The 18,394-nt window shown below is 44.8% G+C and overlaps 1 protein-coding gene across 2 annotated transcripts in view; it reads left to right on the top strand.

Moving 5' to 3' along the window:
* The window catches only part of SMG9 (SMG9 nonsense mediated mRNA decay factor), a 216,611-nt gene that overhangs the window by 79,736 nt on the left and 118,481 nt on the right, over positions 1-18,394 (top strand). For both annotated transcript variants that reach the window (XM_086929855.1, XM_086929854.1), the window contains 2 exons: positions 10,142-10,367; positions 18,206-18,303. In XM_086929855.1, the coding sequence (XP_086785981.1) occupies positions 10,142-10,367; positions 18,206-18,303 (324 nt within the window). The remainder of the gene's footprint in view (positions 1-10,141; positions 10,368-18,205; positions 18,304-18,394) is intronic.

Raw genomic sequence — 18,394 nt, 5'->3', positions numbered from 1 at the left:
GGGAATGTGCAGTTAAGGACATGATTCAAAATGGCGGCTAAACAGATATGGTGCAGCGAATGCTAACTTACATAGAACACAGCACAAACAAAATAGCAAAACATATTCATTTCATGAATATTTAGAAAAGTTATATAGTGATACCGTAATCTAGTGGACGAAGTATCTAAAGTTAAGTGCATATAGAGCATTTATAGATTTATTATCCTTGACTCCACATCTATGTAGCTTAAAGATATACTTCGGTGTATTTATATGTGTGTATATGTAGTATGTGTGTGTGTGTATATATATATATATATATATATATATATATATATATATATATTCATTTATTTATTTTCCACTCCAAAAAAAAACTGGTTAAAGTGACAATATAGTTAGGTGAAAACATCAGTTCCAACATAACATTTAAACCAAAAAAACGAATATTCTGCAGTTCTAGGTATTCGTGCTTACTTGCTACCTCGCCATGCACTGATTATGATCTCACATATTACATGACTCATGACATGTTCTATGACATCATTGAGGATGTCACTGATGGCCACACTGATCATGTCATCCAAGCTACTTCTTTGGACCAAACACTTAAAAACTGTACAGTATGTAAGGTATGAAAGTAAGTACCAAAAAATACCTCTCCCAACTATACCTCACTTTAACCATAATTTGTTTTCAGTGAATTTTTGAGTTTAAAAAAAAGGAAAAGTAGTAATTTATTACAAAATGCAATGCCAACCGTAAGAGTTTGGGGAGGGACTGGCTACTCCACTGACATCTGTCTTTTGCTTAACAGGTAAGGGTGTTAGGGTGCGGAGAAGGACTACCTGCTCCATTGAGACTTCTCTTTTGGATGACTGGTGTGCATTTTAGGGTGTGGTAAGGACTGACTTCTCTGCTAGGAGTACTCCACAGGGTGACAGGTGTGGGTAGTAGTTTGTGAGGAGTTATTGGCTTCTCCGTAGTGGAATGTGGGTAGGGACTGGCCTCTCTGCTCAGACCTCTAGGGTTTCAGGCATGCATAGGAGGGTGTGGGTGAGGTAATGGCCTCTCCGCTGAGTCCTCTCTCCAGAGTGATGGGTGTGCATAGTAGAATTTAGGGAGAGACTAGCCTCTCTGCTCAGACCTCAACGGGATGACGTTTGGGGAGGGAGTGGGCACTTTGCTGAGAGCTCTTCCCAGGGTGATGGGCATGGATAGTGAAATGAAGGGAGGGACTGACCTCTCTGCTGAGATCTCTCTCCAGGGTCCCAGCCATGCATAATAGGGTGTGGGGCAGGACTGGTCTATCTGCTGAGATAACAGCCGTAGGGTGGGACTGGCCTCTGTGCTGAGACCTCTCCTCAGGGTGACGGGCATGCATAGTAGGGTGTTGGGAGAGACTGGCCTCTGCTGAAACCTCTCCACATTACAATATAACAGACGTGTGTGGTAGGATGCAGGGAGTGACTGGCCTCTCCACTGAAAACTCTGTCTTGCGCGACAAGTGAGCATAGTATGGGGTGGGGTGGAACTGACCTCTCGCTGAGACCTTTTCCCAGGGTGACAGCCATGTGTAGTATGGTATGGAAAAAAGCCTGGCCTCTTCGCCACGACAGCTTCCCAGGGTTACGGGCATGAATAGTAGGGTGTGAGAACGGAGTGGCCTCTCCCCTGAGACCTCTCCCTAGGGTGACAGATGTGCATGCAGGGTATGAGGAAGGACTGGCCTCTCCGCTGAGACCTCCTTCCAAGCTGATATGCGTGCATAGTAGGTTGTAGGGAGGGAGTGGCCTCTATCCTTAGACTGCTCCCTACAGTAACAACCGATTGTAGTAGAGTTTTTTTTCTGTTTCAAACTTGAGTCCCGCGGTATCGCAAATGTTTTCATCACAGCACTTTTGGGTAATACACCTCCTCTCAATTGCTAGGAGGACAGGATCCTTTTATCCTGCCCTCTTTCATATAGCCTCTTTATGCTGACAACACCAGCAAATTATCACAGTAAACCATAATGGTGGCCATTTTATTTCTAAACCTCCACCAGCCAGCCAATCCGAGCGCTTATTCCCTTGGAACTCATGGGAGCCTCTTCCTGCAGGGGTGAGATGGCTGACGGGGGAAAAAAAGAACCTTTCATTCAATCGAGTAGCTCCATTTTTAGATCTCGCCTAGCGATGCAGGTCATGCGATGCTCGCCTTGGCGAGACCTATAGTTGTTGGTTTGGTGGCCGAAGGGAGACAGGGATGTGCACACTCACGACGCCCAGACAGCCCATGTGCACGCTCCTGGCGTCTCTTTCAGACAGCTGATGTGCACGCTCATGGCGCCTCTTCCAGCTTGCGCCCGGACAGCCGAAGTGCACGCCAACCGCACGGCGTCTCTTTTGCTCGTGGGCTTGTCCTCTTTCTACCCCCCCCCCACCCTCCCCTCTATGGTTGTATGTGTAATTAGAACGCAGTAGCTTAGCAAGGGTGCCCTCTGTCCTAGTCCAAGCAGGGAATGGGTGTTTCATAGCTGCTTAGGTTAGATGTAAAGTAAACTGATAAGCTATCAGTCGGTTCCTCGTTCCACCTGGCCCCGGTGCACTGCACCTGCTGCACCATCGATAGCTACTTCTAGTCCTTCCTTCTTATCCCTTTGTTGTCCCCCCTTCTCTCCCTGTTCTTTTACTTCCTGCTTCTGACTCTCCTCCCTTTCTCCCGCCCTTTCCCGCGCCCGTGCTCACCCTGCCCCCATCGCTTTTCATGGCTGCTCCTCAACATGCACAGCAAACTTCCACTGAACTGGTAAACATTTTTCTCGGGTGACATGCATGGCCAAAACTGTGCATTGCTTATTGCTCATATCTGCCAGTGTGCCGCAGCACACTCGAGGAATGAATGAATGAAGGTGCTCTGCCGCAATGGCCGCCGTCCGGGGGTCGCTGTCTTCAGCGGGGTCCATTAGAACAGGGTTTTTGTTTCTTAGAGCGCTCTGCCCGAGGACTAAATCCTGCCTCCTGACAGTTTATATAGCGCCATGTAGACGTTATTAAACTTGGTGCCCAGCCTTGTGATAAAGCTGTGAAAAGGGACAAGGGTGCGTTTCAAGGTGCCTCATTACCATTGGTGTGGAGGGCTCCGGCTCACTGGAGTAATAGTAGTGAGATCACCTGTCTTTTTAACCCTGATGACTTCACCGGATCGAACGCTTGCATCATTAGCCCCTCCGCAGCCGCCTTCTTTCTCCTGAATGAGATAGACGGTCTTCCGGTTCTTCTTCTGGCCTTATGACCCTATGGACCAGGGTATCTATCACTGCAGGGCCTAAAGGGCTGTCAACGGAGTACCATATGCTACCTCTAAATGACTTCCATGGTGATGTTAAATGGACACACAACCAGGACTCTAGGAGAAGGGATTTTGTGACGGCAGGTGAAGAAGGAAAGGTGGACCCTGTGTATTGGGGTGTTGTAGTGAAATGCCTACCTTTAAGGAGTATTTCAGGATCTTGTCTTCCGTTATGAAATATGTGGCGCGGTGTCCAAGGTTCCTCAGGTACAGTTCTGACTCCTTGGAACACTGTCTTGGAGTCTTGTAAGAAGCTAGCGCCCACTTCGTAGAATATTTTTCATACTTAATTTAATACTTAAATATCCAAGAAGCGAGTTCCTGATTCACAGAATCGAGGTCTGAAGCTACTCCACACATTGCATTTAGAAGTATGGAAAATCTGCAAGGGGGTTGGAATTGCTACAGTTGTTAGTAGAGTAAAGGATTACCAGAACAAGCATTTGCCAAGCCAGTAGATCTTATTTTGCTAATTCAAACCTATTAGCTTTGTCAGTGTATTTTTTGCCGACGCTGTTCAGAAAAAGAAAAAAAATGCTGTTCAGCATAGGCAAAAAAACAAAAACAAAACACGATAATGTCATTGTGCACTTTTACATCATGATGGTATTGCGGGACAGCCTCATGATTCATATGTGCACCTGCATGGTACGCTTACGCTGGATTGCTGTAGCATGATACATAAGTGTGCATCCGTGGAAGTACATCATACATCATGATGTGGAGGTTTTTTTTTAAATACATTTATCGTTCAAATATGTTGGCTACCAATCTTGCATCAGTAAATTAAAAACAAGCACTAGCAAAGCAACAAATCAGTCTTGTAGGACTGCATGTTTTTTGTTGTGATGGCCTTATGTTGTTGAGTGATAGGTTCGAAGGCATCCAGCTGCCAAGTTGTTTTATTTGTGGGTATATTTATATAAAACAATCTGCCTAATGGAGCATCATATCCAAACTGGAAGTTCCAGCTTCATCAAATCCAGGATTCACTCTGCTGAATGTCAAATTCACATAACTAGATATGAAAACATGTTAGCTCAAGATTGTATGTGCCACCTTTAAATATGTACACTTTGTAGTAGTCTTAACGAAAGAATATCACAAAGAAAACAAGCTGTCAATGGAATTTATCTGTGTACTGACAACTCCAGTATGGATATGTTGGTACTACAAAATGCAAAACTAGATATCCACCTGAAATAATACTTTTTGGAGAATCTCAAAGTCAATATCTCAAACTCACATAAATGCGAGACCTATTGCATTGCAAATGCTTGTTAAATTTGTGTGCCGGGGGACTATTGTGAGGGTCCTGTAAACCCAGCCGTCCAGTTATGCTAATATTTTCATCCTTAATTTCTGAAAAACCACTGAATGGATTTACACCAAGATCTAGCTTCCTGCTAAATTTGGTATAGTTCCATTCAGCATTTTCGCTGTAGCGATGCCTACAAAAGACTATGGAAAATGCATTGGGATTTTGCCCCCTTCTTCCCCCCAACACTTTTTCTCATCTCCCACTCGACAGATCATTCCAAGACTTTCCATGCGCAAACTAGGCAAAAAAGAGAAAGGTTTTGGAAAATTTCTTTAAGATTCAGCAAACGGTGCCAAAGTTTTAGCAAAACAAAGAAGGCTTTTTCTATGGAAACGCTGACTTAACTATAACTACCTAGTGGTGACCGCCTTTGAGTAATATAGATCTCTTCAAGGTACAGCAATGTGGAGTTAGGCATAGAAAATCTATATATACTTACCTTTGATATTTTGTTACTCAGTATTTTTTGCCCATGGTAAGTTCCTCAATAGTTACTATTCGATATTCAGTATCCACACTACAAAGCAGAGTTTTCCAGAAACCACTAGTGTATGCACTAGAACTGTTTTGGCATCCTGTTTTCCTTACTTTCAAGTGCTCCGCAATGTTCCTTGTACACCCAGGCAGACCTGCCAAACAGGATTTGACACTGTAATGTCACAGCGAGGCCCACTGTGATTAGGGTCTGGCTGCCTGTTGGGGGGACAAAGGAAGGGCCCTGCACAGATGGCAGTTAATATTCGCTTGTAACAAAGGAGGCCTCTTTGATTTTAGTTCTGTTCGTGGGCCCAACCCCTATGGTCATCCTGTCAAGGGAACAACACCTTCCCACACCAAGGCCTTAGTTCTCTGCTCTGAGAGCAGTTTTTACTCTCGTTCAAATGCTAGTTACTACCTGGCAGAAGTAGGAGTGCAAATGGGCCTACAGATGCTTTCAGAGGGAAAAGGTAACTTTTTAAAAGTACCCTTTCCTTAATATTTATTTAAAAAAATCAAACTTTACTACTGAATTGGATTTTTAATAAAGTTGTTTATTTTTCTAGCTGTTTCCTAACCAAAATTAGCATTATTAAATATAATAAATATTAAATATAATAATATAACCCAGTGTTTTCCTATGGAACAGCCAGTCTCGCTACAGAGAAAATAATGTGCAGCGATTTTCCACTGTAAGAACATGTTTAAAATGTAATTCCTACATGCCCTATTTTTAAATACCATGCACCCTCGCTTATGGGCAATTAGTTCTATATGGAGGTGACGTATACTTTTTTAAAAGCATGGTTTTGACCTATCACAATGGGGTTATTTTTAAAGGATGAATTTGCAGTTTCAAGCTGAAGCAGCCAAGCTACAAATGATAGGCCTGCAGTCATGTTTGCACTGTCAGCGCAGTGGAGGTCACAATGGGTGATGCGTTTCACCAGTGGTATTCAACCTGCAGGCCACGGTTACCCTTGGTACCATATACTGGTGACTTACAGATCAGTTAAATTTGCAATTCAGGTGTATACCAATTTCATTATCTTTAAAGGGGGAGCCCAGGCACTTGACCGCTGGTTAACTGAGGTAAAGCTCACAAAGTTCTTAATCCAGGTAAAAAAAAGTCGAGGGAAAAATGTGTGGGTATGCCATTCAAATGATAGTCAATTCCTACGTGCCTCTCCCCAACAGAAAAAAAGTTGATTTTGATGTCCAGTTACAAAAGTGTTTTTTGATTTGTGTTACTGCAAAACACACATTGTTGGTCCCTCCACAGAATCCCAATGTAAGAGACGTTAGATTATTTATTGAAACCAGTGACCACCCACCTAAAAGGAATAAACGCAGCCCTTGTAAGGGTGAACCAATAAAGTCAACACAATAAAAATCCCAAACTGAATTAGAAAAAAAGGGTCAAATGTAATAAAAAAAAGCAACACCAAAAGAACAAAAACCGAATAAGGGGTACCAGAAATAAGATTTTTTTATTTTTTTAAAAGTAGGAATAACCTGAAGAAGCATACAAGTGCCGGTGATAGTCAATGGATGTGGTGGACCGAACCCCAGGTGCAGTCTGACGCTGACCGCAATGAAGCATGGTTTGGATACCCTAATCAAGTGCAAACTGATCAAAGATTTTCCCTTCTGACTTTAGTCTATTTTTTTTAAACATGTTTTTATTGCATTTATTCTCGACTAGGAATCCGTCATAAAGGTACATAACTGCAGCCACAGTGAACATGGAAATCAAAACAATAAATACAGCAGAGTATGACAGAAACTACATCAAACAAAAACAACATAAATCAGCCTGTGCGTCATATAGGGTATCACGTCAATGGTAATGACCGTAAATTAACTAAGCAGAACATGAATAGCATGCAAACTGGGGCCAGTCAATCCGTATTTTTCAATCTAACCGTGAGCATGATTGTTTCCTGTCTAACCACCGCACTGCCAGTACCCAGTAGGACTAAACATGGAGGATAATAAAAGGAGGAAAGCCTGAAACTCTACGCACCTGCCCCCTCCTCAGGAGGGGGGAACAACAGTGCCCTCGCCTCTTTTCTCCTTGCACTTTTATGTTCACACTTCCGAGAGACGGAAACCATATCAAAGTCCCAACTGGCGGCAGCAGTGGGAGGTGCGTCAATTTATCACCTAACTCGAGATCGAATACTGGAAGGACCTAAAAAGGCCTGGTACTATCAGAATAACGAGATTTTTCTTATATTGTTGGAATGTTAAAAAAAAATTCCTGATGAAGGTGTTGGCTTGGAATTTAATTTGCCAAAACCGAAACGCGTCAATGCCCTTGTGTATTGGGATGCACTAAATCATTGGACTATACAATGTCTCCAATTCGATAGATATTCATACAAAATTGGAGTATGATTTACTTAAGTCGGACCACAGTATCCCTTTCTATTTTTTAACCAATGTGTTTTTTTTGTTCCCACTCTGTGATTATTACCTGCATGTATTATATTAGGATATATTGTTTATCCCTTTTACTGTGAATTTTTAATAGTATAATAAATTGTGTACTTTTTTATAATTTCTGACTATTTTTACATCATCTTTATTGTTGCTCAATTTGAAAGTATGAACTGACTAGTGTGGGTTATAGATGTAAGTTTGTCTGTCTGCTTATAATTTGTCCAAAGGGGACGTTATATTGTGACATACTATCTTCAAAACCAGCAGCATCATTTACAAAGCCATCGCAATCAGCACCCTCTTACCTAGTTGATAAGCCCACAATCTCTGGTGGTTCTGGGCACACACAGTTAGACCAATATTAGACTGTAGGCTAATATGAGTAAAAAGGGAAAAGACCACACGTGTTTTTTATGTGTAGACCCATGAACTAAAGCATCTTCCTGTTATTAATCAAGACCCAACCCAAAGCTGCTGCAATTTAGGAAAACGTTGACGACTCAACGATTTAAGGAACACTAAATGACAATGCATTAGCTATCCACAAACAAGCTACCTCTCCTATCACCCGTTGACTTTATGCTTGTCTTTGACCCTGTACATTGCTTTTCTGGCCTGGTTTGGGCTATAGAAATCTTACATTCATACATACATATTTGATACAAATTGAATTAACCTTTCTCTTGCGTTTGCACCCTCTTTCTTCGCACTAAGTAGGCAAGGGTACATGTTCTCCTCTGACACAAGGATTTTTGAGAAGGCCTGGAGATATTCAGACACGTTTCATACAAGTAAAAAGTTCAGAAGTCCTGCACCAATTATAACAGCCCTGTAACATTATGATAACTGTGAGATGATTAAGAAGCCATGTTTGGTGACCAAAGGTGAAGGCTTTCTTGCTTGAATTGTAGTGAAATCAGTTTCAACTGAAAAGTATGTTGATTTGTTCACATTTGTCAAAATGCTCCAAACTGTCCAGTAAGACCACAGTTTGAGGCCTAGATGAGCAGTAATGGAGGTTGTGGGTCCTGTTGGAATAAACGATTGAAGAGGCACTGCTGGTAAACAAGTGCAAACTGCTTTAGTGTGATTACAAGAATTATGTTAACCAAAGATAATTTGAAACTATAATATTGCTTTTCCTCACATTCTGCAGTGTGCTAACGCCGTAGGAGTACTAGTAGCTGTGACTATTCTATCGCCTTTCCATTATGTTTCCACCATTCACCATAACATATTGCATTGAGGTGCATTGGCAGAGAGTTGTATGGTTATTTGTGCTTAATAATCATGGAACACTACTGATCAGAATTGGCATAGGTTTGTTAGTGCTTTGAGAGGATCTGTTTGCTGTAAGAGCAGATAGATCTGTGTTTGCTGGTCTTCGAGTAAAAGATTAGAGTTAGAGCAGTGCTTATGACAGACCCGAGATGCATCCCTAGAGTTGTGCTTGGGTATCATCAAAATGGATTAACTGGCCATGTAACCCCAAAAGTGTTATCCCTGTTCACTGGGGAAACATTCAGCCTCAGCCAAAACAAGCCTTAGATTTCCTTTCCAAGATGGTTGTTACCTGACACAAGAATCCAGGTGTTTCAGTGTTCTTGTCCAAGCCCTTATTTTCAGAGCTGGTATGATATTAGACCTGCTTGAGCTTCTTGTACCAGACGCCAAGGGCATTAGGCATTGACTACAGCAGCGACTCCTTTTTATCCTGACCCCAGTCACACTCTGAAGAGTTCCAGTCGCCAGTGGCTAATTGAAAAGGAACTGACAGGCGTCTGAAGAGAAGCTGCAGCAGCCTGGCTGCCGGATGCAAAGGCAACGTGGAGTGAGCATAGCCCGTTAATGCACATTTGCAATGTCACTAGGCTTTGGTACCCTAGAGATCAAACAAAAAAGTGAGACATCTGTGGTATATCCCTTTTAAAGTCAGACTTTCACTCAAGCACCAATAAAAGCCTCTGAAAATGCATTTAAAAGGGAATTGCTTTATAAATAGAATGAACAGGAGATAACTCTTTCGATGTTTCATAAGTGTGATCGTTGAATGTAGTCTTGAGATGTGAACTAGTCCTTTGTGCATGTCAGAGACAGCCCTGTAGGGAGAAGAATTCATCCCTAACACACATCACTGTGATGGTGCCACTATTATACTGTACTGGGCTGAACGAGGATGCGAGTAACAGTTTCTCAAGTCAGTGGCTGAAGATGGCATCCAAAGCCCACTATGTTCACTGTACACAGTAGGTCTAGCAATTCTTGGATCATGTTAAATATGGCTTTACCATACCTAAAACATAGAACTATGCACATAACAATCAAATCTAAATCAATTTTAATAATAATGAACCCTGGGAAACCTTGTCCGCATGTCAAACATGAAGCAGGATCACAGCAGTGAGGCAAGAACAACTGAGGTAGCTGGTTACCTTCTTTGACGAGCTGCAGATCTTTTTCCATAAGTGTATGCATTAAAGCCCTTGAATATTAGCTGGTGGGTCTATAATTACCCATAGAGATCTTAACATCCACAGGATCTGTACTGATTGAGGTAACACTGTTTCTTTCCCCCCCATCCAGTCAAAACAGGCCCCAGCGGCAGCGCCTCCTGCAGCGCCAATGGAGAAGCCCATTGTGCTCATGAAACCCCGTGAGGAGGGAAAGGGTCTGCCTGCAGCTGAGGGCCCATCCCAAGCCCCTGCAGCTGCAGCCAAGGTGGAGAAAGAAGGACAGCGACCCACACAGCCAGTCTATCAGATCCAGAACCGGGGCATGGGCGCCTCAGCACCTGGCAGCATGCTGGACCGTAAGTACCCAGCGGCCTAGACTTGAATATGAGAACATATTAATGCCACGTTGATCCTGCATTAAGACCTTTCAGCTTTTGTATGTAGACTTCGCTAACAGGTACTTAGTCTCTCTCATAACGTGTTTGGAACCCACTTTGTTTCCACTGTGGTCCTCTGTGTGAGCAGCTATAATGAGGAACAGGAGGTTAGAACAGGTATTAATGCCCCCGGTGCTGGTGACGCTGTGAACCGAGGCCTTTGGGGCAAAACCATCAGTCCAAATGACATGGAGCTTAAGGACAGATGTACAAAACGTTTCTCTGGTTGGGCCATTTGCGACTACAAAAATGCTTTTTCAAATGTACAAAATGTGATTCAGTAACTTTTTACTGAATTGCAGTTTGCAATTCGGTATTTGGAAGAGGCGTTTTTGGAAGTCCCCTCCGAATACCGAATTGGTATATATGTATAACCGAATTCTGGCTGCAAAACAGTAATTACTTTACCACCATTTTAAAAGTTGTGGTAACCCATTTGCAAGTGGGAAGGGGTCCCTCTGAGACTCCTTTCCCTGTGGGAATGTTTAAAAAAATACGTTTGAAGCGTAAAGGCAGCGGTCCTACAGGCCACTGCCTACTCAAAAAAAAAAAAAGTTTTTTTTTAAAGATGCTTCAAAGTGAATTGCTTTCTTTTTAGGCACATCCTATTTTTCTTTAAGGGAAACAGGCTACATTAACAAACAAGCATTGGAAATGCAATAGGTCTTGCATGAGGAAAGTTTGAGCGATTGGTATTGTAAATGACACTTTTTTTATTTATGTGTTGGTTTTAAAAATAGCAAAATTAATAGCTTTGTCAGTTACAATGTCAATAGTTTTAACTTTCGCAAATGTGACACCTATAGCATTTGTAATGCAATGTGTGTTGGATTTACGTGACTTAGATGTATTGATATTACAAATAACAATGGCTTTTAATTTTGTAAATATTTAATACTTAAAAGTTATTGTAATTTATAATGGCAGTAGCTTAAACGTTTGTAAATAACTTTTGTGAAGATTATGTTCAATGTATTTTATTGTGACGAAAATCCAAGAACATTGCATTTGCACCTACACACACATAGAGCCACACACACACACACACACACATATAGACGTGGTGATGGTGGATCTGGGGGATATGGTGGTGGTGGATGTGGTGGTGGTGGTGGTGGTGATAGTGGATGTGGTGGTGATGGTGATAGTGGATGTGGTGGTGATGGTGGTGGATGTGGTGGTGGTGGTGATGGGTGTGGTGGTTGTGGAGGTGGTGGATGTGGTGGAGGTGGTGGATGTGGTGGTGGTGGATGTGTTGAAAGTGGTGGTGGATGTGGTGGTGAAAGTGATGGTGGTGGGTGTGGTGGATGTGGTGGTGGATGTGGTGGTGGATGTGGTGGTGGATGAGGTGGTGGATGTGGTGGTGGTGGGGGATGTGGTGGATGCGGTGGTGGTGGTGGATGCGGTGGTGGTGGATGCGGTGGTGGTGGAAGTGGTGGTGGATGTGTTGGATGTGGTGGTGGATGCGGTGGTGGTGGATGTGGTGGGGAATGTGGTGGTGGATGTGGCGGTGGATGTCATGGTGGATGTGGAGGTGATGGTGGATGTGGTGGTGGTGGATGTGGTGGTGGATGCAGTGGTGGTGGTGGATGGGGTGGTGGTGGTGGTGGATGGGGTGGTGGATGTGGTGGTGGTGGGTGTGGTGGATGTGGTGGTGGTGGGTGTGGTGGATGTGGCTGGATGTGGATGTGGATGTGGCGGTGGATGTGGCGGTGGATGTGGCGGTGGATGTGGCGGTGGATGTGGATGTGGTGGTGGATGTGGTGGTGGATGTGGTGGTGAATGTGATGGTGAATGTGGTGGTGGATGTGGTGGTGGATGTGGTGGTGCATGTGGAGGTGGATTTGGAGGTAATGGTGGATCGATGCACACATGGATGGATTCAAATGTGAATGGGTGGGTGAATGGATGCATGGATACGTTGATAGTTGATAGGTGTATACTTGGATGAATATATGGTTGGATGGGCGTGCCTGCATGCGAGGGTGGATGGGTAGGAGTGGCAGCACACGGAGATGGATGAAAGTGTGAATGGGTGGATTTATGGAAACTGGATAATTTCAGATACAATTCATAATAAGAGGTGCTTTGCAGAGCTGGCGACGCTGCACCTCTCTAGATGTTCGTTAGGTTTGCTGAACACATACACATGACCTTCATTCACTAGACTATAAAAGCAGTGGCCTTTAAAGAGGAATGTCAACAGCAAAGAACAGAAACTGCAGGCAATCACTAACCAAATACACAGAGTGTGACTGCTGGCCATCTCAGACTCCTTACCGTTCTGTGAAGATACGGAGAACCATGAAAGTGCTGCTAGGAAAAGTCTCTACATTTCACCTGAAGAAATAAGACACACAGAGAAACAGTATTTCAAAGAAAGGAGGCCTGAAAGGCCATTAACGTAACTTATTGGAAAATTCCTGTTGATGCCCCATGCACTACTTGCGAATGCTGTTTTTGAATTGTACTGCAGGGCTGGAAGGAAGAGAGATGGGTGGGGTGGGGGGCAGCTGAGGGGTGGGTGTCTGCAGTCTTGAAGAATCATAGCAGAGAGATGCCACAGGCATCCACTCAGCCGAGGCAGTGCCCGTGGGCGCGTGGAGTGTACATGATGTAAGGCGAGGTGCAGCATGCCGCAGGAAGGGCTGGTTGCCTGGCCCGGGAGGAGGCTCCAGTCAGGCTGTCTGTCATTCGGTTCGATCCCAGCTGCGGTGGTAATGGAAGGCCACAGTGTGCGGTAGGTTTGATACAATTACGTAACAAAGGAAGGCAAATTACTTGGTAATGGATGGTAAATAATGTAGCATATATGGAATACATCTTGTGGCGTTATCTACTTAGATATTTTAATGCACTGATGCAAAAGGAATCTCAGTGCCATGGTAATATATTGGGGTGTTTTTCAGTTAGAAAACTAGGCTTTCAGCAGCAGCCATTTAAAACTATTCTAAATGTTAATCTTGATGGAAGCACATAACAGCTTTTTTATTATCACTTCATTTTCTGCTTCCAATAGTAAAGATGATTGTGTAAAGCACCAACCCTAACGAAAACGAGTTAAAAAAAATAAATAAAACAAGACGGAGGGCATTGCTGTGGGGAGGGGGGAGGAGAAATGCGACACGGCGGGCAGGGGAGGGGGCGGAGCGGGGAGAGCGGCGAGGAGGGTGTGAAGCAGCAGGGGCCTTTGAAGTGAAGCTAAGCTTCACTTCAAAGGTGTGGGAGGAGTGCGGCTGAGGGAACAGATGGCGATTTGATGATGTGCACGCGCATTTTAGGTCAATGCTCTTGCGCATTGACCTAAAAGCGCACGGGCACAGCACCAAATCGCCCAGTTGGGTAAAGTCTGTTTAAGACGCTATAGTCTCGCTCTGCTCAATGCGCATGCGCATTGAGAGGTGAGACCTAAAAAGAAACAGACAAAATAAGGTTGCTTTATTAAAAAGCCATCATAGACATGGTGGACTGCTGACCCCAGCAGGTCACCATCCCTGTGATTGCTGCTATTCCTAATGGGTCTCAAATTGTGACCTATCTCATTAATACCCATGAGTTGGGTCAATTTGCAAATAAAAGTACTTCATATATTAGGAATACAGATGCCATAATTGCGGGCAGGGGAAGCTCAGAGCCGTTCCAGTAGGCTTCAAGGGGGGAGCCGAAGGACGACGAACTTCTGCGTCCCATCGGCCGACGGACAGGGAGAAGACGAAGCGCGATGGTCCTTCTTCGCCTTCTTCTTGTGCTTCGACTTACCATAAGACGACAATGCCAAGTGTTTAAATTAAATTCTTTACAATATCCAACTTACTCCCTCTGTCAGAGTTTCCTGTGTGTAGTGCCCAGAGACTCTGACTCATCTCAGTGCAGACCTTAATCGTGAAGGTCATGCATGCTAATTGGTTTGTAATAGTGACTGTATCCTGGAATAGCACATCTCTCTAGGTACTGTGGAGAGAGGCTGTCTTACATAAAGGTTCATTTTGGGGACATTGTCCTGGGAGATACGAACTGCTGCAGTGGACAACTGTGGCTGCTGCTTCAGAACTTAAGTTTGCACCAGAAGTGTTTGCACTGAGGTGTGATTGCTCATTTTAGGATCTTTTGGCGATGTAGAATGTGTTTTCTCACAAACCGTCTTGTGCTGCATCCTCTGAGAGACCGTACATGCGGCTACTACTGAGGGAATCACCTGCCAGTCGAGTTGGTTGTCTGACATATAGCTGACTGACGTCTGTGCCTCAGCTTTGCATTTCATGGGGAAAAGTTAGTTTTTCATTCCCTTCTTATCTGTGTGGCCTGTGATCTGCAGTGCGGGGTAAGACAACAGATGTGGTATCTCTGTGGAGACTGTGAGCAGTATGCTCATCCAGCCACCTTCAGTCTTTCTATAGATATCTAGTACCCCTGCGTCCAAAGAAAAGATGTCCCTTTGACTGTTTTGCAGTGGTTTCAATGGTGTAATATGGTCTTTTTGAAATGACATAAGTCACTGATTGATAATGGCAGGGCATATGGACCCAAGCAATGTGTAGTGTGAATTCTGCAGGTTTTGGCTACAATGAAAATGAAGGTTATACCATGGTAAAGTTCTAGAGGATCATTCTGGCATATTTCATTTTTGAGACCGCATATGGAAATATCTTATCCAGTACCGGATGGCTCTTCTTAGATATTGAGCACAGTCCTGGAAGGCTGTATCTTCTACTAGCGTTCGCCTCTGTGACTCGGGGTTGGGTGTTTGAGGTTAAACCTTTCCAAGGATATAGACTGACTGGAGAAAGCAGAAAGATGGGCAACCAAAATAGTGATTGGTTTAAAGGGCAAGTCCTATGAAGAGAAGCGAATGAATATTGAATGTGTGTGCATCAAAGAAAAGTGGGCAGATGATGGATGAAATGAAGACACTCACATTTTAAAGGGACTAATCCCGGCTCTAGAACTAAGCATTTTCAGTGGAAGCCTATGTAGAGTTAGTAATTGAAATGTGAGACTCGACATTAGGTGGATTAGATAAAGTAATAGGGGAAGCAGGTGAAGAGGTGCACCAGACAATCTAAGATGGGGCTATGCATAAACAATCTCTGAGGATAAGTAATGGGGGGACAAATTAGAATTTAGAAATACCTGAGGCTGTAGAGTCTGTTTGTCAAGAGCATGCATTCAATTAGCCACCTTGTTCTCATCTGCTGCGTAGTAGGCTAAAGATCTGAAAGAGGCTATTAGTTATAGATTCCTTACCTTAGAATTGCCCCCCAGACGTCAGACTAGATCCAGAGATTCTTTTTTTTAGCAGTACCCCGTCGCGTTTGTAGGTGGCACCGGTTGACTCCACGTCCGTCGTTGGCATCATGTTCGGCAGAATGACGTCGCTGAGTCTACTTAGACGCCGCCCCTGCGCGCTGACGTTAGTTCTTTCTTTTTCTGTGTCTGCCAGCGCAGATCCGCAGAGAGCGGTACCCTTAGTCATTTATTCACCAGTGTTTTTTTACATCTTTTGTCGACTTCTTTTTCGAGTCCTGGTGCACGGAGGGATGCCCCAATGTCTGACCGACTTCAAGCCTTGTGACTCCTGTCATAAGCTGATGTCAGTCACTGACTAACCAGCAACTACTGTGCTTTTGCTGCCTGGAGTGCGACCACGACCCGAAGTGCTCCGACTATCGAACCTGAACCCGAAGTTTTTACGGGAGCAGTGTCGAAAGCTTCTGGAGGCCCGACAGTCAGCTCCGCGCTGCTCAAGGTCCCGGTCGAGAGGGAGGTCGCGGGACCGGTCACAGAGTCACCATCAGCACTCCTCATCGTCGTCTTATGGTAAGTCGAAGCACAAGAAAAATGCGAAGAAGCACCATCGCGCTTCGTCTTCTCCCTGTCCGTCGGCCGATGGGACGCAGAAGTTCGTCGCCCTTCGGCTCCCCCCTTGAAGCCTACTGGAACGGCTCTGAGCTTCCCCTGCCCAGCTTTGTGCATTTTACTTAGCTCTCCACACCATCTGTGGGCAGCCCAACTCTGCCGGCATACCTTCCTTGCCCCACAGACTCTGCTTGGCCCCCAGGCACCCAGGCCTGAATCTAGTTCAGTGCCGGCCGACCTCACAACACCTCCGGCGGCACCGATACCTTTGAGGACGCCTCCGCCACTTCCGACCACGGTTGTGTCCCCAACAGGCGTCAACCCTGGGCTCTCCCTTGCTTTGGACGCGGAGCCGGACCGACGTCGGCTGATGCTGTTACTGGTTCCGACCGGTACTTTTGTACCCCTGTTCTCCCCTAGCGTTCCCTATCGCCCTGGGTGGCAGCCAGAGGAAGGGGAGGAGGACTGGGAGAGCTGTGTTGACCCTTTGGCAGATCAGCTCGAGGAGCCAGACTGGTGAGAGGAGTTTGGGGAGGCCAGTGGTCCTTGGCATGCTTTCTCCTTCTACCGTGGCCATGGAGGAGGGAGCCGCCTATGCGGTGGTGTTGGGCCATCCAAAAATGACCATTTCTCTTGATGGGTCATCCTTTGCATTAAAATCTGTTATTCCTTGGCAAAAAAGGAGCCTCCGGTAGGGCTGCGCACCCATTCCACCAGGGCGAAGGGCTGCTACTACTGCTTTGGGACGTGGAGTCCCCCTCGGTGACATTTGCCAGGCAGCCACATGGGCATCACTCCCCATGTTCACTAAGCATTACTACCTGGATATTCAAGTTCAGAGAGACTGCTTCTTTGGCCATTCAGTTCTCCAGGACTTTCTGGTGTGAACTTGGTTTGCAGACCCATTGCTGGGGTATTTATTCTAAAGTAAGAAATCTATAACTAATGGTCTCTTTCAGATGAACAAGTTACTTACCTTTGGTAACATTATATCTGTATGAGACATATATTAGTTAATAATTCCTTATAGCCCCACCCATCCTCCCCGTTCTGCGAACTGACTTCTAGCGTAAGGGACTCCCTTTCAGGGCCCTAGTTTTGTGCACCAGTGGTCTGTGTCTTGCATGTCTCTGTGCTTCTGGCGTGGAATGTCGTGTAAAGAACTGACGTCAGCACGCAGGGGCAGCATCTAAGTCGACACCGACACGTCCTTCCACCGAACAGGACGCCAAAGACAGGCGCGGAGTAGACCGACTTCACCTACCGACGCTAAGGGGTACTGCTAAAAAAAAAAATCTCCGGATCCAGTCTGACGCCTGGGGTAATTCAAAGGTAAGGAATCTATAACTAATGTATGTCTCTTACAGATATATCATTACCAAAGGTAAATAACTTGTTTGTCATGAAAAACAGCAGAAATCTTGCACAGCAAAATGCCCCTTCAGGCACATGCTCATACCCAGTGGGTGTTCATTTATGGATGAAATGAGTTCTGAGTTGGACATCTGATCTTAAAAGTAAAAATCATATGTTGATAATGTGGATCCCTTGTTGTACTAGGTTTTGACCAAATTAGAGAGGCCCACAGCTCTTTCACATCTTTGGTGTTTCAGTACCTTGTCTTCCATGTAAATGATCTCTCACTTGCCCATGCTCCACGCTTTAAACTGTAACAGTAGTCCACTTGTGGCTCAGAGAGGTTTCCAAGACAGATGGAAATCTCTCCCATCCTTTGCCCTTCTTTCTCCTTCCGGGCCTCTAACTTATTAAAGGTTTTTCCCTCTATGCCTTGCAGTCTGTCTGTAAAGGAAAGAAGCGACCATGGCTGCTGTAGAGCTGTTCTGTCGGGTGCACAGCAGTCGTGTCCGCTCTTTAAACGAGGGTTGTCTTTTATTCCACAGCTGTGGCTGGCCAGGCAAAGCTTCTGCCTCCCGAAAGGATGAAGCACAGCATCAAGCTAGTGGACGACCAGATGAACTGGTGCGACAGTGCCATTGAGGTTTGTAGTACTGCATATTGGTTTGAGGTTGTAGCACTGCATATTGGTTTGAGGTTGTAGCACTGCATGTTGGTTGAGGTTGTAGCACTGC

This window comes from Lissotriton vulgaris, chromosome 7 (genome assembly GCF_964263255.1).
Source record: "Lissotriton vulgaris chromosome 7, aLisVul1.2, whole genome shotgun sequence".
In the NCBI taxonomy this organism is placed as follows: Eukaryota; Metazoa; Chordata; class Amphibia; order Caudata; family Salamandridae; genus Lissotriton; species Lissotriton vulgaris.
This window is presented reverse-complemented; position numbering and strand designations above follow the sequence as displayed.